This window comes from Pteropus medius, unplaced genomic scaffold, assembly GCF_902729225.1.
Source record: "Pteropus medius unplaced genomic scaffold, Ma_sr-lr_union100, whole genome shotgun sequence".
Taxonomy (NCBI): domain Eukaryota; kingdom Metazoa; phylum Chordata; class Mammalia; order Chiroptera; family Pteropodidae; genus Pteropus; species Pteropus medius.
The window spans coordinates 17408201-17430772 of NW_024344370.1; the positions used below are offsets into that span (position 1 = coordinate 17408201).

Genomic DNA, 22572 nt, shown 5'->3' on the forward strand with positions numbered 1-22572 from the left:
GAAACAAAAAGACAAAAGTATACAAAACTTTGAGTAAGTTGACATATAGAAGCAAAAAATTGCAACTCTATTTTAGAATAGTATTATAGCATAAAGGTTAAAGGGAAAAACACATTAAAATAATTATAGCTACTTAAATTTGGTAATGAATGCACAACATAAAAAGAAATAATATATGACAACAAAAACTAAAAGGGGAGGAGGGAAAAGACAAAACTTGTATAGGCAACTAAAGATTAAATGTTATCAGAAGAAAATGACTATTTTGTCTATGAGACATGTTACACAAACTTCATGGCAACCATAAGACAAAAATCCAGAGCTGAGACACAAAACATACAAAAAGAAGAAATAGATAAAAATATTATAGGAAACCAACAAATTAAAATAGCAGACAGAAGATCAAATGAAAAGAAACGATGGATATACAGAGCAACCAGAAAACAAAAGAGAAAATGGCAGGAGTAGGTACTCATATATCAATAATTATTCTAAATGTAAATTAACTTAATTCACCGAACAAAAGGCGCAGTGTACCTGAATGAATTTTTTAAAAACCTACTACATGCTGCCTTTGGGAGACTAATCTCAGCTCCAAAGACAAATATAGGCTCAAAGTGAAAGGGTGGAATATTATACTTCAAGCAAATGATATCCAGCAAAAATTGTGTGTAGCCATACTTATATCAAACAAAATAGACTTCAATACAAATAAAAAAGGTAATAAAAAAACAAAGATGGACATTTTATAATCACAACAGAGATAATTAGTCAAGAAGACATAACAGTTATTAATATACATGAACTTAATTTAGGAGTGCCAAATATATAAGGCAATTATTAACAAACCTAAAGGGAGAAATAGAAAATAAAACAATAACAGTTAGAGATTTTAGCATTCCACTTACATCTATGGATATGTCATTCAGACAGAAAGTCAAAAATGAAACATTGGCCTTAAATGACACATTAGATCAGATAGACTTAATAGATATTTGAAGTGTTTTCCATCCCAAAGCGACAGAATACACATTATTGTCAAGTGCACATAGAATATTCTTAAGAATAGACAATGTATTGGAGTACAAAACACATCTTAATAATAAGTTTTAAAAAATTGAAATCATATCAAGCATATTTTCCTACCACAATAGTGTGAAACTGGAAATCAATTACAAAAAATAAATCTGGAAAATTACAAATATGTGGGGATATGAAAACAATCTAAGCATCCATCAGTGGATAAATGGATAAAGAAGATGTTGTATATAGAATCAAATACTCCTCAGCCACATGAAAAAAAAAATGAAATATTGCCATTTGCAACAACATGGATGCATTCTGTGAGTATAATGCTAAATGAAATTTGTCAGATGGAAAAGGACACAAACTGTATGATTTCATTCATATGTGAAATATAAAACAAAAAGCAAAGACTAATAAAACAAAACAAAATCCAATTCAAGGATGCAGACAACAGAATGGTGGTAACTAGAGGAAAGAGGGTGTAAGGAGAAGGTGAAATGAGTAAAGGGGTCAAATATACGGTAACACATGAAAACTAGACTTTTGGTGGTGAGCATGCAATAGAGTATACAGCTATCAAATTATAATGGTGTATACCTAAAAACATATATAATGTTACTAACAGATGTTACCACAATAAAAAGTTAATATTAATTTAAAAAAGTAAAACTGAAGAACAGAGGTTAAATAACTCATTTGAGGTCATAACACAAATAAGTGGTATAACTGGCTTTTAATTCTGCTAATTTGACTCCACAGTGCTCTGTATTGTGCCTTTTTACATAGGCTGTGGTAAGAAGATGCTCAGGAAACAAACACACTTTACTTGGGTTGACTGTAGAGTCATAAAAAGTTGTTTTGTTTTGTTTTGTTTTCCAGGAGAAAATGGACATATTAGATTGCTTAGTGTAACTGGAAGATAAATTATATTGCTTATATCAATTAATTACTTTTTCTTCAGCATATTAGAGCTTTTGTCAGTGTTTTTTTCATTCCTCTTAGTTTTATAAAACATGTGATGTCTGATGTTTTGAGAAAATCTAATACAACTAAAGTAGACTATGAAAATAATGATTTTCTAGGGAGAATAAACCATAAACAACAAAGTCTCACTTTATCTGCTGTTCATAACAATTACCAATTATTCTTTATGTAGCCAGCATCATATAGCAGATCAAGAAACAAGAGGAAAACTGGTTTGCATTTGACATACCAGCAAGAGAATATTGTTATGTACAAGTTTAGTTCTGACTTTTAACTGATGCCTGGTTAAAATTCATATATACTGATTCTGGAAACTAATATTGCCAAATTTCTATTGCTGCTTTTCAGTCACAGCTTACTCTGAAAATCAACTAGATATATTTTTATAAGGCATTTTTTTTTTTAGATATTTTGTAGCAAACTGCTCAATTTTGAAAAAAAAATCAGGATGTCTAGCACTGCTGAAGCCAAAAAAATCGAGTGTAAAAATCAGACACATCAAGCAAAGTAATTGTTATGAATATAGTGTTTTAACAGAAGAGATCAACCTACTTTCCCAACAGGCAGGAGACATAAAAGGAGCTGAAGACCCTGGGAAAATAATCAAAGCATATTTTATATTTAAACAGAAATAATGACAGATGTCTGACTTGAGAAGAAATCAGTTTTTTATCCTCTTTACTACCCTCCATTAAATGCAGTAGATACTGGACAATGACGAGAAGCCTTCAGTAGTAGAGGATTCAACAGAAACCAGTATGAAAACAGTCTAAATCAAAAATGACAAAGATGAATCGAAATCTTGACATTACTAAGAATATGTGTATACATATATGTATATATATTCTGCATGTTATATTGTATAAATGATATACAGAATGTATTCTGTATATATATATATATTTTGTTAATCTAATTAAAACAACAAATTCTTGTATCTACTGTTCCATATTCTCTGAAAATACAGATATCTTTGGGTAAACATTTAGAGTTTCAATTTTCAAGATAGTTTATAAAAGAAGAGCTGGCTAAATTATGTATAATTTGTATATGAACTGCAATATAAGTATTGCATATTCCAAAAATGAAAGTTAATTTATATACTTTTTAAAACTAAAATGAAAGAGAGTTCTTTATCTCATAGAGTTTAGATATCTTTTTTTTCTTGAAGAGTTTATAGTCATTTTTAAATTTTTTATATTTTTATTTTTTTTCAATTATAGTTGACATATATTACATTAGTTTCAGGTATACAACAGAGTGTTAGACATTTATATAAATTATGAAATGATGACTCCGATAAATCTAGTACTCATCTGACATTATATATAGTAATTACAATACTACTAACCGTATTGCTCATGCTATACTCTATAACCCCATGACTTTGTAACTAATATTTCGTGCCTCTTAATCCCCTCCTTCCTTCACCCATCCTCCCATTTCCCAATCTGATAACCATTAAAATGCTCTCTGTATCTAGGAGCTTGTTTCAGTTGTTTTTGTTTGTTTGTTTGTTTATCCTGTTCTCTAGATTTCACATATGACATTTGTCTTTCTCTGCACGATACCCTCTAGGTTCTTCCATGTTGCTGCAGATGGCAAAATTACATTCTTTTTTATGGCTGAATAATATTTCATTGTAAACATATATAAAACATCTCTTCTTTATCCAATCATCCATTGATAGACAACAAGGATGCCTCCATATCTTGGCTACTATAAATAATGCTGCAGTGAAAATATGGATTCACATGCCTTTCAAATTTGTATTTTGGGTTTCTTCAGATAAATACCCAGAAGTGGAATAACTGGGTCCTTCTCTGTCTCTGGTTATCGTCCTTGCTTTAAAATCTATTTCGTATGGTATAAGTATTTCTATACTAGTTTTTATTGTTTGTTTGTTTGTTTGTTTCTTTTTTTTTTTTATGAAACGTCCTTTTCCATCTTGCTACTTTCAGTCTGTGTGTCTTCTGATCTGAAGTGAGTCTCTTGTAGGCAGAGTCTTGTTTTCTAATGCATTCAGCCACCTTATCTTTTGATTTGAACATTTAATCCATTTACATCTAAAGTAAATGTTGCTAGATATGTAATTATTGCCATTTTATCATTCATATTTTTAACCTTTTTTTTTTCTTTTTTCTTCTTCTTAAAGAAGCCCCTCTGACATTTCCTGTAATACTGGCTTGGTGATGATGAATTCTTTGAGCTTTTTCTTGTCTGAAAAAATCTTTATCTGTCCTTCGAGTCTAAACAATAGCTTTGCTGGGTGAAGTATTCTTGGTTGTACGTCCTTGCTTTTCATTGCTTTGAATATTTCCTGCCAATGTCTTCTGGCCTGCAAAGTTTCTGTTGAGAAATCAGCTGCCAGTCTTATGGAAGCTCTTTTGTAGGTAATAAACTGCTTTTCTCTTGCTGCTTTTAAGATTCTCTCTTTGTCTTTAATCTTTGGCATTTTGAAGATGATCTGTCTTGGTGTAGACCTCTTTGGGCCCATGTTGTTTGGGACCTTCTGTGCTTCCTGAACTTATATGTCTATTTTATTTACCAAGTGAGGGAAGTTTTCAGTCATTATTTTCTGACATAGGTTTTCAATTTCTTGCTCTCTCTTCTCCTGGTATCTTTATGATGTGAATGTCGATATGCTTAATATTTTCCAATAGGCCCCTTAAACTATCCTCATTTTTTTTGAATTCTTTATTCTTGTCGCTGTTCTGATTGGGCATTTTCTGCTACCTTATCTTCTAAATTGCTGATTCGATCCTTTATTTCATCTAACCTGCTATTAATTCTTCCTAAGGCATTCTTCATTTCAGTTATTGTATTCTTTATTTCTGACCGGTTCTTTTTCATGTTTTCTATCTTCACTTTTATGTTTTCTATCTCATTGCTAAAGTTCTCACTGAGTTCATCTATTCTTCCCCGAAGTTCATGGAGCATCCTTATAACAAATGTTTTGAATTCCATATCTGGTAGATTGCTCGTCTCCATTTTGTTTAGCCTTTTCTCTGGAGCTTTGTTTTGTCCTTTCACCTGAGACATGTTTCTTTTTCTTCTCCTTTTGGCTGACTCCTTACATTTGTTTCTACATATTAGGTAGTGCTGTTATGTCTCCTGGTCTTAGTAGAGTGGCCTTATGTAGTAAATGTGCTGCGGGGCCCAGTGGCACAGTCTTCTCTGGTCACCTGAGCCGGGCGCTCCAGGTATGTCCTTCGTGTGGTTTGTGTGTGCCCTCTTGTTGTAGTTAACCCTTGGTTGCTGTTTTCTCATCAATGACATTTGGAATGATTGGTTGTGAGGACTGGTCATGACCAGTGAAGGAGATGTTGTACAGAGGTTGACTCTATAGACCAGGATTCACTTTAGCAAGACTCTAGTGTCTGTCAAGTCTGCCTTTTGGGTGTGTCATCCTCAGATGCACCCTGCATTGTGCTCCAGCTCACACCAAAGTTGACCACTGGTATGCAGGCCAGGGCTTCCTGGGAGGGGTCCTGCCACACACGAAGGTCTGCTGCAGCCTGTGCCCTGCCTGGGGCCACCTGGCATGAGCCCCCAAGCAATCCACAGATGGCCGTCACCCATGCTGAGCTTGGAAGTGTCTTGAGAGGCCAAGCTGCAAAGCAAGACTGGCTGCCTCTAGTGCTGGCCTTTGGGTATCTCAGCTGGAGGTACGGGGCATGCCAAGGCCAGATGCTGCTTGTTTATGCTTTGTGTACCTTTGAGATATTTTAGGAAAGTCTGTAGCATGAGGAAAGACAGGCCATTTGTATGAAAAATCCACTGGAAGTGGCTTGGGTAGGCTCCCATGTTGATAGGGTGGGGTCTCAGGGAACCACAAGGGTGGGGCGACCAGTGTTAGCTATGTTGTTGGAGACTCATATATGGGACGGCCTGGTCTGCAAGCCAGATGTGGGAGGGCTTAATACAAGAACAATGCTCCCTGCCAGCACTTCTGTCTGGGAGAAAGCTGCCCCTCCAGCCCTCACCTTGAAGCCAGACAACTCAATTTCTCCCCATATGTCCCTGAGACCTTTCAAGCTACTGCCCCAGAGCTGGAGCTCAGAGGGACTGAGTCCATCACCAAGTAAGTTTGCACATGAGCCTTTTAAGAGAAATGTCTGTGACTCCCTCAGCCCTATATCCCAGCCAAAATTTCCACTGGTTTTTACAGCTAGAAGTCGTGGGGCCTTCTCTTCTTGGCACTGGAACCTTGGGCTCGGGAGACCAGTGTAGGGCCAGGACTTTAAGCTATTCTGGGGTACCTCTGCAGCCATTATAGTTTTCCCAATTCTCAACCACCACACCTGGTTGTGGAACCAGTCCGTTCTGCATCTCTACCCTTCCTACAAGTCTTGAGGTGGCCTCTTCTGTGTGTCTCCAGTTGTGGGACTTGTGTTAAGCTAGACTTAAGATGACTCTCATTGATGGCTTTTCTTTAGTTTCATTGTAGTTTTGATGTGGTTTTGAAAGGAGGCAAGTATATCCTTTACCTACTCCACCATTTTGACTGGAAGCCTTAAGTTTTATTAATTAAATTTAATTTACTAATTAAATTATCATACCTAGCAAAATTAGTGGGATACATTTAGTATTTTTAGAAATAAATATTAATAATTCTCATAGTTCATATCCAGTTATGTAGGCATGATCTTTATGACACAGTTGGTTCCTGATGCAAAACTGATCTTATAATATAGTCAACCAGAACATATTTGGGGCTCAGATTAGAATCGTTTAATTCATGTTGACTTCTGTAGCACCCTAGAGTCATTTCTTTGAAGCAAAATACAGCAGGGTTTCCCCTCCATGCAATTCCTACTCCTGTTCATCTTCTCTTAAGAAAGGAATCAAAATAATAACAAAAGAAAAAAAAAGAGTTATGAAAGAAAAAAAGAAAACACTCAAACATTGGCATATCACAGGAGTTTAGATGTTGTTTATACCTAGCATAGAATAGGAATCTGTAGTGTGACTATGAACCTTTCTTTTTTCTATATTATTGTTTGGTTTTCAGTACAGAACTGTGACTTTCCAGCACACCAGGCTCACCTAAGTTAAATGTGTTCCCCAATAAACATTTCTTAATAAAATATAAAAACTGGTGTGGAGTAGTCTCCTATTCAATTCTTAGACTGATGGATATTAATTACAAGGACCAAATCAATATTAGGGTTCCCTACATCTCCCTTTTTCTAACCACATTTTCTTAGTTTTCTTTAAATGAGAAGAGTATAATATAGGTATTGACAAAAATAATGAAATAATTATTGAACATTTTTTTAAAATGCTTAAGTAAAATTTGAAGTGCATGTATGATATTCAAGTTAGTTAAGTTTTATTGAAATATTTTATCAGTAAAATACATCATATTTAGTTAATTATACCTTGAGAAGAGGACATGATTTTTGAAAGCTTGACCTTTCTCGGAGTGTGTGTGTGTGTGTGTGTGTGTGTGTGTGTGTAGTGTTATGGGATCTTTGAGATAAAAGTCATGGAGTCATAAGTTTAATTTCCATTTAAAGTTGAAAGGCTAGAAAATCATGTTAAATATAAAACTAAAATCATTTCAAGAAATTATTCTTTAGAGTCCAAATTAATATTATAAGCAAAAAATTCATTTTATGTCTTATATCTTCTTGATATAGTCAAACAGATATGTTTTTTAAAGGACAAATTGTTCCAAGTCAATGATCTCTTGGTTCCCACATATTCATTAAATAAAAAAAAAAGGCTTAGGAAATATCTAGATATCTTTAGTTTACTCTTTTACCCATATATTCATTTGATTTTATTATTTTATTTCTTTTAATCACACACAAGAATCAAAGCATGCTCTCTGGGAAATAGCACTATAATACAATGGTAGCAAAGATGAGTGATTAAGATGATTTTCAACATAAAGATATTTTACAAATCAAATAAAGAACAGGTTTGAATTAAACACATAGAGTGTGTTCTGATGTCACAATATATTTCATTCTCACTGCTACTGATAAACAATTTCATGTATTCTGTGCTTTAGAGCTATCAGTGTATTTCATTAATGGTATTACATGCATCAGTAAAAAATAAAGAAAGTTTTAAAATACCAGAAATGCAAATGGTTTAATCATAAAAAATACTTAATAATCCATTAGCTTATAAGTGCTTCTTAGATACACTTTAAGAATTAAGCAATTATCACTCAACAAACAGAAGCAATTCTACCCTTTTTACTTATAAATTAATATTTGTGATTAAGTGTAATATTTTTAAAAAGAAATATGCATGTTTAAATTCTAATTTTTACAAACACTTGTAAATTATATTTTAAAAGTATGTGATGACCAAACTATTTAAGAATGAGTTAATCAATTATCTATACAATGCTGTTTTAATACACCCTCAGGAAAACTATTATTATATTTTATTAATTCAAAATAGACAATTTTCAATGCTATGTATTAATTTTGCAAAGTATATCCCCCACATGGGCCTTTTCAACTTTTGGCAGATTGAATTTTATCTAAACAATAACTAGAATTTTCTTGCACCTGTAAAAATCAATGCTATGCTGGAAGAATAAAAGGAAATTTTACTCAGGAAGAAATTCCTATTATTTGAGCTTGACTGGAAGCAACACCAGATGTTTCATTAATTTTCATGTTTTTGCCAGTCAGTCATTTTCTTCCTATTTTAATGACATAGAACTTTAAGTAAAACCAGTAATTTGTATCAATTCATTTTTGCAAGTCACTTTCTACACAATAGTAAAAATCTGTGACTGTCAGACCCTTTCTAGTGTATAGGTGTCAATAGAAGTCTAAATTATCTAAAGTGTCAGAATCTTATGTCAATTCTGGCAATTTGACTTGAAGAAGAGAAAATTGCAGGATAACTTTAATCCATTCCCCATCTACCCCAAGAATATTCACCAGCGGCACTTGTGGCTACAGCATTTGCCTAGAGGTAACTCATGGATTACAGTCTTAACTTTACCCCCCAAGTCTGCCAATAAATATCTTGTTTTTATTATTATTTTTGCATCTTTAGAAACAAATGACATCATTCTACTTATAGCACTTTGTTTTTAGTAGTGGTATGTCTATTTACAAAATATAGTAATTCTCAATTGCTGAAAATGTCAAACCCTAGAAAACATAGCATTACTACTCATGATGTTAAATTAATGCTGGCAGTGAGCTACACTTTTTTTTTTCCTAAACAGAAACTGGATTGATATGAATTAATAATGTTTATTTTTTTTTACTTTGGTTTATAATCTAACAGTATTTTATTTTGCTGCTAAAATTGTTCCAGCTTTGGCCACTTGGAACTTTTTTGGTCAGCTCCTGTGTCTCTTTGTCATACTACCATCATTATTTTATTTGAGGACTGCCTTATTTTATGACACTATATGGTGTCCTAGGTTTAGGTTTATCTTGCAGAATATTACATTTTGACTTTTTTTTTTTATTAAAGATACGTCGTTAGCTAGTATTTCACCTTAATTTAAGTTTTTCATCTTCTTCAAATATAAAGATGTAAATGTGTATGTGTATGTTAGTATGAAGTCTTTATATTTAATGTTAATTAAATATATAATTAAAGTTTTATATATAATGTTATATATATATAAAACATTGCAACTATTTGCACTTATAAAGTCATAGGAAAGACATCAACAAAATTAGCATTAAAGGGCAGATGTCTTACAAAAATAAGAAAGGAGATATAAGTATAAGAAATAAACTTTATACTAAAGCACTAAGTGACTAAACATTTAGGCAATGTGTAATAGGTCAATTTGATTAATATGTTGCTCTTGAAGTCACATATTAAATATCATCATACATTTTGAATCCTCTATTTCTATTTCCAAATGCAGAAAAAAAATATTACTTGTCTTTAAATATCTTAAAAATATTACTTGTCTTTAAATATCTTAAAAATAGTAACTATGGTTGCTTAATCATAATATTTAAAAGAATATGATTCTAACATATTTCTAGATCCCTGGATAAATAGAAGTGCCACATTTTTCAAACATTAAATATATTTTAATTAATGTTAACTTAAATATATATGCAATAGCACATGATTAGTAATGAGACATGAGGACCATGGTATCTCACTGTCTGGAACGAGGCTGTGAGTACCAAGGGTTTCAAATCAACCAATAGAATTTTCATCTCTAAAAAGGTTAGAAATTATTGTATTAAGTTTAAATTATTTGTTAAAATGCTCTAAATTTAGTAAAACAGTTAAATAACATGTATTTTTCTATGGTACATTTTAAACTATAGGCAAAAGAATTTAATCTTAAATTTATATTGGCAACAATAAAATTCTAGTTTGTTCCTTATTCTTTCCTTTGAATTAACAGTTTCTAATCAATAATGTAGTGTACAATTAAGTAAAGCAGGTCTTGCAATGAACTTTAGAAAAGCACATTATTTTTGCCTTGTAAGAAGATAAGCAACAACAACAGATATCAAATAAAATAATACCCAGAAAAATGTCATGGTTTGATGTGAATACGTTATTTCTATTTAAAGATTTTTCTTGCAAAAATGAGAAGATATGTGTAAAGTATTTAGTGCTGGCACATAGTAAGTTTCTACAAAAGGGATCTATTATTTTTAATGCTGTATTACTATTGTTTTATTATTGTTACTTTTCCAAAATCATCTCCTATCATTCTCCCCAATGAGGACTCTACTGAAGCTGTACTGGCCTCCTTGTGTTTGAAAATATCAAACACATTCCCATCACTGGGCTCTTGAAATTACTGTTTTGTCTTTCCGGAATGCTCTCCCCGTAACTACCCGCACAGTTTACTTCCTGCTCTACGAGAAAGAATATTTACAATAAGTTCCCTGTTTAAGATTTAGGATTTCCCTTATAGATAAATATTTCTCAAGCACATTCCAAATCACAGATGGATTTGTACTGAGTATGAAGGCACACAATACATTTAGCCCTATTTAAATAGTTTTGTTAAGAAAGCAAATACACCATCATGTGACTTTTCACAAAGGGCACAGGCCTCTCTACCTGAGGCGTATGGTCTGCTGCCTGAATAGCCAATCCCCAGAGAACAAAATGGCACTATGGTTACAGGATGACTGGAAATTCACCTCTGTGGCCATGGGATATGCATGTGATCTTAAAATCACTATAATGAATAACAGGTCAGGACATATTTTTTAGTTCATCAGTTAAAATGTTTTGGACATGAGTCAATAAACTGTGTGAGAACCTGTGGCATTGATTTGAATAGAAAAAAAGATAAATAGTGATCAAGGACTCCCTTGTGGCACAGCAGCAGTAACTTCTCACTTGCTTAGAATTCTTGAGTCAGACATCCTTATGGCTTCCCCCTTCACTTCATTTAGACCTCTGCTCAAATGTTACCTCATCAGAAAGGCCTTCCCTATCTGAAGGAGTATCCCTTCTTAACTTTCTTCTCTCTGCTTCTTTTTTTTTTTTTCTTTATACGAGTACTTATAACCACTTAACTATATTTTTGGCTTATTTTTAATGCCTCTCTCTCCCATTAGAATGTATACTCCACAAAAATAGGTTCTCTGTCTTGATCCCATTTTATCCTCAGCACCTAGAAGTATGCTTGACACATAATGGGTACTCAATATTTGTTCAATGAATTATTAGTAAATTCTAAGACTTATTCACCCAATTTCCCCTTCTTTAGGATGTCATAATATATGACAGCTTTTTTTTTTCTAGGCAAATCTCACTTGATAATTAGAAAGGACTCAAGTGGAGAGAAAATTTAAAGTCCTTTCTGACAGTGCAACATTGACAAAGATATACAAAATCACCTTTTGCATACTCTACCAATTGTAGGGTATGCAAAAAGTCTAAAAATCTAATAGGTAGAATGAGGGCAAGATCTCAATTCCTGCCAATTCCTTAAATCTAAGCAGCATTGAGAACCTCCAATTTTGACCAGAGTATGTTGTCTGGGCCCATACACAGTTTATCAGCATTTTATTTAATGTTCTTACTCACAGTAAGGAGATGGCTACATTTGTCTTAACAAATGCATTTTAACACTTTGACATACACCTGGGTACTTAGGCAATAATTTCTTTATGAGCAGTTAAAATATATTATATATATGTGTGTATATATATATATATATATATATATATATATATAAATTTTATAACTAAATAAACTGCCGTATAAGAAGTATCATCACAATACACTGTTAAAATATTTACTCTGATTTTTGGAATGCTAAGAATGATGAAAAAGAAAGAAAGGAAACTGAGCATGATAATTATCAGGAAGCAAAGATGCAGAGTTAAAAGCTGACCAAGACAGAAAATGACAATTGAGCCTAGGTTTCTGATGACAAGCATACTGACATATGCATACTTATAGTATAGAATAATAATACAGAGCTGTTTTTAAATAAAGTATATACTAATAATTCAATGACATAAGAATGCATTTGAGTTTTTAAATCCCCAAACATATTAATATAATGTTAATAACTTGACTTTAATATATGTTTTAGGAATAACTGTAGGTTATTTAGTTATATTGTATGTTAGTAATTTTGTCCATTCTTTATTTATTCCCTGCAATATCTGTAGAAACCAAGATGGCTTAAAGATCATTACTTTGCCCTGAATGTCAGGGCCTATCTTGTACTAGTGTTTAATTCTCCACACTGACTGCCATTTTTGTTTGTTTTTTAACCAGAAGTGTTCTATTAAGGGATTGGCAGGCCGTTGCCAACTTATCAGGATCCTTCCCTCTTGCTCCCTAATCTTGTTGAAGAAGAGAGACATTAGAGAAGATGGACATAAGAAAGCTCCTTCTCAAACTTTCTTTAACTAAGACGTAACAATTCAGAATGGGCAATGATAAATTAATAAGCTATCGTGTTTCAATTAATAAAGTCTTCAATTCACTCTTTCTCTTCTGCTTAAAATATCTTTGCCACATCTATAAAACCATTTCTTATTTATTTTAAGAAAATATTATGTTTCCACTTTGACCATAAGATATTTAATGGAACATTTCTTTAGAACATGAAAACTTTCAGAAATAAAATACAAGGATACACGCACACACACACACACGCACACACACACATACATAAATATATTACTTGGTAACACTTTATATTTGACATTTAACCCACCATTTTCTTTTAGCAACTAATTTGTTGTAAATATATTCTCATGCTGGAAAATCAACTCAAAGATCCTCAAAAGAATTTTGTCAGGAGGTCAGACTGGATAATTTAAATTTCTCCATACGAGAGTCAAATGTGTTTCATATTAACCTTCGAATTTAGTAACTTTTAAAATTGATGTTCATGGTGAGGAGAGATCATTTGAAAACTTGCTGAATCTAAAAGTATAGACTATATATTACTTTGAAAGTCTAATCAGTTGTACTAAATACAACCTGCAGTCCCAACAGTTATATAGCATTTTCTTATATAATCACAAAATGTATTTAGGAGCATTCATATATAAACACTCTATTTGTTAATACGTCTGCATCACAGACAATTTAATAATATTCTTAAAGTCATTTCACAAAGCTTTTTGCAGTTTATATTTCAACAAAAAGACTGCATTCCTATAAATATATTGTTTTGCATATTTGTTTTGTCTTTTGCCATAAGGTTGTTATGTTGTTTTTTTTCTATTGGTACTGTGTTTTAATTTATGGAAGAAAAAACTGTCAAGCAGATATATTGGAAAAACATATACAGAGAGCAAATGTGCCAGCCTTTCTCCACCATACTTACATAGGGACGCAGTAAACCAAATATCCAGATTTCCAAATAAATTAACGTAGCATCATGCCAAATCATTATATAATTTAAAACATATCCAAAACACTTCTTATTCCAAAGCTCTTTTACAATTTAATTATGTTGCCAAGATCATAAATTGTGTCTATAAGATGTTGGGGAAATAAAACCTTATAATAAAAAAGAAAAAAAAATAAAGATCTACTAAAGTAAGTTATATTTAACACTATTAGAGGAGGGAACATAACTTTTTCTTACTCAAACAATACTGGTGGACACAAAAATAAAGACAAAGTCAAATATTTTTTGAACTATACTGAAATTATACTTTATTATCATTTCTTTTTATATTTTAATAAGAAATCTAATAGTCAATTTCTTTAAGATCTCACCTCTGTAAGCAGCATTTTATTACTTGATTTACATAAAATATTTTCATGACTGAAAACTAACCATGAAACTAACATGGCTTGAAACAATTTTCAAATGCCAGAGGAAGCTGTTCCATGTTCTCACCTAAAGATAACATTTATCAAGCATCAATATACCAACTGTGTACTACAGAACCAATAAGAATTTAGTAAGCAAACAGAGCTTTTATTTTGCCAGAGTTTGCTTAACTCACAAAAAAAAGATTTCTATGTGATTCATCACACTTGTGCAAAGAATCACAACTATCTGAACATATAAACTACAGAGGATATTTACAGAAAATTAGCAATTATAATAAACATCTGTTAGAACTGTAACAATTCTTAATGGAATTGGAATGGAAAAGAAGTAAACTCACAATTCTAAAACATATTCTCTGTTAATTATGAAAATATAGTTTTACTGCTTTTTTTTATATAGATTAGAGAAGGGGATTTCGTCGAGATCCTGATTACACAGAAATTCAGAGATAATTATAGCACATTTATTTAAACATTAAATGAATTTTAGAGCGTAAATTAACCTAGGCTATGGCTTCCATTTATGCGATTGAAAACTCCTACCTTGCTGTAGAATCTTCTGTATTGTCATCAGCCATCATCTCCAAATCTTGTGAGCGTTTCTCACAAGCTCTTTTGAAGAAATTCTCCTCTGGAACTGCTTTAGGAGTATCTTCATTTGCTCGAAGATGTTCTATCAGGTTTTGTGAGTGCCAATTCTGAAAAGATCCTTGATGGGTAGGGGCTGATCCTGGCACCGGTGTCAGAATATTGTGTTGGACAGGACTGTTGCTTTTTTTCAGTCCATTTTTGTCCCTAGAGTGGCTCTTCAATCTGTCCTGAACCGGGGTCCCTCTATGCTCATATCCTTCCTGCTGAAGGCAGTTTCCAGAGCTGGGTGAACCTTGAGAAGGATGACTAAACCACCTCCAGCGTAGCCTTAGGATCTGTTTTACATCAAACTCTTTCTTGCCAGACATTGACATTGTTGCAGGAGGACAGACAAAAGCCTTCTCTCACAGAAAGGAAATGAAGCCTTTGTTATCTCTTGTTTCTCTGCCTATTCTGTTGAACTAACAAAAGCACAAGTGCGGATGGAGAGCAGCCTTTCTCGTTTACCCCCTCCCCCGCTGCCTGCTGCCTGTGGTACACTATGAGTACTTCTAGCTTTCTAGCTGAAAAGCTGCAGCTAACAGTGTAGGTGGGAAACCATACTGACAGGATGATGAGGTCAGACCTTAAACTAGTAAATCAGCTTAGCACAGGAAAGCAGCTACCACAACACACTCCAGCTGCTAGATGTGCATGCTCACAGCCTTCCCGCCTGGACTTGCAAATATCTAACTCAGTTCCTTCCTTGCTGAATTACAGTAGCTATGGCTTAAACCTAGGCAAATGAGTAAAACAGTGTTTAAATTCACATCCTTCTAGATTCCTTTATTCATCCTGCCCCCTGCCAGATTTGTTATCCATTAGCTCACTTCTAAAACCGTATCAATTTTTCTTACGAGAATTTGTAACAGTGACTTCATTCTGATCTATTTTAGTAATCTTATGGAAATTTTGAAGGTGGTTTATTAGGAAAAAGCATTTTACCATGAGTCCCTTAATACAGATTCATTGCTATTTTTACAAAACATCCGAAAATGTGAAAGCCTTTATATAAATATTTGTTTGAAATCTGAACAGTTTCAGAAATATGAGCGTTAGTTACCCAGGAGTACCAACCATCCCTCCACACACACACACACAACACACACACACACACACATACACACAGCTAGGGGATGTAGTAAGGTATTTTAAGTTTAAACTTGAAGGAAGAAAGCTATGTTTTTCTGTTTGTGATCTTCAAAGAGGTGTCTACTCTCAGTGACTAAAGCTTGAAAACGAATAGTCCACTCTGATTCCATGCCTGTATAAACATCTCCTTATCATGCTCTTTACTTTCACAGGCAGTGTTAAAGGTCTATTTTTTGTTCAAAAGTCCTTATGAAAGGATGCAAAACTACCTGTTTTGAATTAGCTTCAAATTGACATATAACTCAGTAATAACTGTGCACAAAGTACTTGGAGATCAGAATCAGAATCACTAATTTGTACAGAGGTAAATGTTTCTGTAACAGTCATGTATCAGGAAAGCATTCCCAAAAGCCATTTTGAAATTTAGTTTAAACTTTATGCAGCTTTCATGTCATGCATACAGGTGAAAAGGGGGAATTTGTATCAGTGTATCCTTAGGGAGAATATTGAAGCTGTAATTGGTTTTAATTATAAGTGTTAAATGAGATGTATAATCTTAGACAAGTCATTTTATTTCTTTTCATCACAGTTTCTTCATATATAATATGGAGATGCTAAGTAGATTCCTATAAAGTTTCTACTTGCAATGGATTTTAAAAACTTGAAAATAGAGAATAAAATGAATATATTTTTCTAAATTTCAGTAGGTATTTTACCTGCAGTTTTCTATAAATCTATTTATATCTTTCCCTTTCCTCTCTTGATTTTGTAGGTGTGATAGAAAATTAATGTGTCAACTTGGCTGAGCTACAGGGTGTCCATATATTTGGTCAAACATTATTCTGGGTGTTTCTGAGAGGGCATTTTTGGATGAATTTAACATTTCAATAGATAGACTGAGTAAAGTAGATTGTCCTCCCTAATATAAGTGGGCCTCATTCAAGCAGTTGAAGACTTAAACAAAAGCCTGACCCTTTCCTAAATAAGAGGTAATTATTTCTTCTTGATTGCCTTCGATCTGGGACATCATTTTTTTTTTTTTTCCTGACATCAAACTCAAATTGAAATATTGGCTTTTCTGGATCTCAAGCCTGCTACACTTTTTATTATACTGTCAGCTCTTCTGAGTCTCCAACTTACTGACTGCAGATCTTGAGGCTTTTAGGCCTCCATAATTATGTGACCTAATTTCTTAAAATGAATCAATATCTATTTCTCTAATCTCTCTACACTGCACATGTATCTTATTGATTCTGTTTTTCTGGAGAACCCTGACTGATACAGTAGTATTTTTCTAGTATTAAAAAAAATGCACACTGATAAATATATAGTTGATTTTTATACCTGTTATAAGCAAGCTACTTCCATTCCTAAATTTTCAACCTATTTTCCAACAAGGTCCTTAAACCTCAGGGTTATCATTTATCGTCATCTCTCCTTGGTGTGTTGTCAGTTCCCAGTACTTAACATGTAAATAATTGAAGAGAATCTTAAATAATTCTACTGATGAGCCTCAGACATTCCAGTGAGTACTGCTATTACCGCTGGGATGACGTGAAATCAGGAGTAGTCCCAGTGGCATTGGGGTGGGGGATATTTTCAGTTTTTCCCCACCCATGCAGAAAAAATTACAGGTCAGCGAGATTTGGAAGAAGTAAGATTTATCAAAAGTACATTTTAGAAGGAGACAGGCCACACTAAGGAAGACTACAGCCCTGTGATATTTGGAAAGTGAAAAGATAAAAGACAGAGTATGCTCCAAGAGATGAGTGGATTTTCAGTGAGGAGAGCTATAACCATGCAGAGGTGGGAAGGTCTGTTTGTATTTGGGCCAGGATGGAAGGTACTAGATGATCCATATGTGAGGTTACCTTGACTGACAGTTGGCTGCTATATAACCCTTTGTTTACTGTGCATGTGCTTACCCAGAATTCAGTCTATTATAATTAAATTCATGAACTTCTGGGCATAGGCATGATATGGTATGACAATGATAGTGTAATGAACCTGAGACAGGTTGGGGTAGTACTTTCTGTGCATGCGTTTGTGGCTGGTTAAGCCAGAAGTTTTATGGCCTTTGTAGCTTTGGATTTGGTTTAATTTATAACCTAAAGGAGGTGGTATTTCCGGGAGGTCCTTAAAGAAGGTCTTTAAGGGAGGTTTTTATGGTTTGCTCCTGTTGCTCATGCCTGCCTAACTACCTAACACTGGCACTAAAACATGAATTGCCTTCTGTTATCTAGATAGATAACATTCCAATGAAATACCCTGAAGTCAAAATCTGTGTTTTACCTCCTGCCCAAAACATAATGTTGAATAGTGAGTAAGTGTACTGTAAATACCAGATAGAATAAATAAAATGTTATTATAAAGGTGCAAGTAATATGTCAAAGGTATGTAATAAGTACAAAAAATGGCCAGATAAGTAGCTCTAAATAATACCTTTCTGGATACCAAGAGTCTATGTTACTTTTCCCTGTTCTCTGAACTTATTATGATTCAGATATAATTGTGTATTTCCCTGTGTACTTTTTATAATGAAATGAATGATAACAAATACCTGTTAAAATCTAAACTTTAATAATACAATACTCTGTGTGATTCTACCTAGAAAGTTTTTTTTTAAGTATGCAGATTATAAATATTTTTTTCTGACTCTTAGATACAGAATTATAGAATAACTGCAAGATACAGAATTCAAAACACTGAGTGTAAGAAAGCTCAATGATCTCAGTGAGAACTTCAACAAAGAGTTAGAAAACATAAAAATGAAGATAGAAAACATATAAAAAGACCAGTCAGAAGGGAATCGACAGCAGATTACATGAAGCAGAGAATTGAATCAGTAATTTGGAAGATAAGGTAGCAAAAAACACCCAATCAAAACAGCAAAAACAAAAAATAACAATAATAATAATAATAATAATAATAATAATAAATAAATAAATAAATAAATAAATAAGATAGTGTTAGTTGACTCTGGAACAAATTCAAGTGTACCAACATTCACATCATAAGGGTACCGGTAGGAGAGGAGAGAAAGCAAAAGATCGAGAACCTATTTAAAAACATAATGACTAAAAACTTCCCTAACCTGGCAAAGGAAATAGACATACAAGTCCAGGAAGTACAGAGAGTCTCAAATAAGAGGAACCTAAAAAGACCCACATCAAGACACAGCATAATTAAAATGCCAAAGCTTAAAGACAAAGAGAGAATCTTAAAATCAATAAGAGAAAAGCAGTTAGTTACATATAAGGGAGCCCCCATAAGACCATCCACTGATTTCTCAACAGAAACTTTGCAGGTCAGGAGGAAATGGCACAAAATATTTAAAGTAATAAAAAGCAAGGGCCTACAATCAACATTACTCTACCCAGCAAAGCTATCATTTAGAATCGAAGGACAGATAAAGAGCTTCCCATGCAAGAAAAAGCTAAAGGAATTCACAACCACTAAACCAGTACTACAGCAAATGTTAAAGGAATTTCTTTAAGATATAAAAAAAAGATCAAAATATTAATAATAAAAAAGCATATCAATGAAAAATTACTTTAAATGTAAATGAATTAAATGATCCAATCAAAAGACATAGGGTGGCTGAATCGATAAGAAAACATGACCCTTATATATGCTGCTTAAAAGAAATTCACTTTAGACCTAAAGATACACACAGACTGCAAGTAAAGCAATAGAAAGATGTTTCATAAAAATGTAAACAAACAAAAAGCTGGGGTAGCAATACGTATACCAAAAAAAAATAAAATTTAAAATAAAGGCTGTAACAAGAGACAGTAGGACTCAGTAATTATACTTCTGGATATTTATTAAAAAAAAAAAACCTTAAAATACTAATTAGAAAAGACATATACACCCATCTGTTCATTGTGGCATTATTTACAATAGCCAAGATATGGAGGCAACCTGAGAGTCCATCAATAGATGAATGAATACATAAGAGGTGATACATATATACAATGGAATATTACTCAGCCATAAACAAAAATGAAATCTTGCTATCGGCAACAACATAAATGGACCTAGAGTGTATTATGCTAATTGAAATAAGTCAGACAATGACAAATATTATATAATTTACTTCTATGTGAAATCTAAAAAAAAAAAAAATGAACAAGCAAAAAACAAAAACAGACTTATAGATACAAAGAACATTTTGATAGTTGCCAAAAGGGAAGGGGGTTGGGGGCTGGAAAAAAGTAGAAGGGATTAAGAAGTACAAATCAGAAGTTACAAAATAGTCAGGGAGATATTAAGTATAACATAGAGAATACAGTCAATGATATTGTAATAATTATGTATAGTGTCAGATGGGTACTAGATTTATGGGGGTGATCACTTTATAAGTTATTTAAATGTCTAATTACTATGTTGTATATATGAAACTGATATAATATTGTATGTCAACAGTAATTGAAAAATTCAAAATATATATATTTTAAAAAGAGAAATAAAAACATATTCCATACAGAAAAAAAAAAACATTTTTTGATTATTAAAAACTTATGCAAAGATTAGTTCACACAGAGCCATGGTGGGGGAGGGAGGGACAAAGAGGAAAGAGTTTAGGAAACGGTTTTTGTGAGAGCCCAGTGTTCTCAACATTCTAAAAGAAAATAGAATCAGTAAGAAAAATTTAAATTGTTATACCAAAATCTAGATGAATTAAGACAAATTGGTTAGACTCAAAGTAGTTTCAATATTGTTTAAAATTATACTGTTATACTGAATAGAAAATTGTGCTCATAGTTATAAAATCAGAGTTTTAAAGTATGTTTGTTATCTGTATAGATATTACATTGTTTTACCCAAACAGCAACAGAGTACATTTAATGAGTTATTTTTTTTTGCACTAATTACCTAATAGAATACAGAGGTGCAGGCTGACAAATTCACAACATATACATTATGTAAACCACATTTCTAGATGTCTTGGAGATATGAAATTTGAGGACAGATAAAGCTGTATACATAAATATAAAAACTTACCTGAAGCTTTCCACAAGTATTTAAAAATCTCAAATAATATCAAAACTGAGCCAAAATGTATATATTGAAGTTAATAATAACTTAAGAGCTTTATTTAATTTCTTTTAAATTTGATTAGTACCTACTTGGTCATACAGAAATGAAGAACTTCATGAAAGGCTTTTAGCTAGCTTATAGTTGAGATATTTTGAGTAAAATTTTATTTGAAAAGAACAGTATATGTTTATCAGGACATATGGCTTCAAGGACATTTCTGGAATAAATAGATAAAATGAAAGTAGCATAGCCATCTAGAGAAAAATCTTTGAATCGATTCTATTCTCAGAAACTTACCTACCTGTAGTGTGAGAAAAATCATAAAAAGTGTCATGTGCATCAGATTTTCTTTTTGTAAAGAAAAAGAAAGAACAATATGTTCTTTCCCTAGCTTGTGAATATTGTGAAAATAAGAAAAGTAATTTAATCTGTAAGGTGTTTATAGCAGTTTAGAAATAGGCAATATAAAAATATAATTTCTCATTACAAGACCATTATTTTGGAGGATTTTATTGCTGGAATATTTTCTCTGAGTACATCCCTATGTCTTATGGAATATTATGAAAAATCAATAAAATTCATCACCCTCAGTACTGAATAAATTGCTAGCTAATGGAATAGGCAGAATAAATCGGGGTGATTGAAAGGGTGGTTAAGAGTTGTAAGAGTTAAAAGGAGTTACAGTTCTCTCATAAAGGTAAATAAAATACTCTTCTTAGAGTTAACAGTTCACTTAAATGATGTCATTTATCTCTTGCAAGTAAGTTTATAAGCAAGGCTATTAGTTTAGAATGATCAAAGCAAAGAAAGAAGGAAATGTGGAGAAATGTACTGTTTGTGCTGTCAAAAGAAAAAAATATATAGCCTCTTTCAGTACAAAATATGAAAGCTATCTTTTTATTTTGATTTTTTAAATGGCAATAAATTTACATTAGAAAAAAATCTGTTTTTATAAAAAATTTTACTGAATTTTGTTTTAATATGTAAACTGTTCTCATAAAATGCAATCGATTTGTCCGTAAACACACACACACACACACACACTCCACACAAATTTTCCTGTATAGAAAATTTATACAGTTTACAACTTGTTTACAAAAATATATTAAATTTAGCAGAAAAATATAAAAAAAGGTTCAATAGAGATAATGTATGCTAACAGACAATCCAGAAAAGATAAGAAAAATGAAATGTTCAATAAAAATGTGAAGAAAAGCTCAGAATTATGAGTGATCATGAAATACAAATGAAAAGTGAAACTGAAACAATAGTTTATATCTACCAAATTGGCACAAATTAAAAGGCCTTAACATACCAAGAATTGGCTAGGATGTGAGGTTATATAACAGGAGTTACATTTAAACGATTAGTAAAATCTTTTGCCAACATTTAATAAAGTTGAAGATGCATATACCCAATAACTCAGGGATTCCTCTCCAAAATATGTGATAATTCTGGAAAACTAAATATATAACCACAATATTACCCAGAAATTGCACTACTAGTCATTATTCCTAGAGAAAATAAAACTTATTTTCACACGAAAACTAAACACAGATA

At 32.5% G+C, this 22572-nt stretch overlaps 1 protein-coding gene across 2 annotated transcripts in view; it reads right to left on the reverse strand.

Annotated features, from left to right (window-relative positions):
• Window positions 1–15363, reverse strand: part of KLHL4 (kelch like family member 4) — a 144680-nt gene extending 129317 nt beyond the window's left edge. For both annotated transcript variants that reach the window (XM_039870199.1, XM_039870198.1), the window contains exon 1: window positions 14791–15363. In XM_039870199.1, coding sequence (XP_039726133.1) covers window positions 14791–15212 — 422 coding nt within the window. In that variant the 5' untranslated portion in view covers window positions 15213–15363. The remainder of the gene's footprint in view (window positions 1–14790) is intronic.
• Between the last annotated feature and the right edge of the window lie 7209 nt (window positions 15364–22572).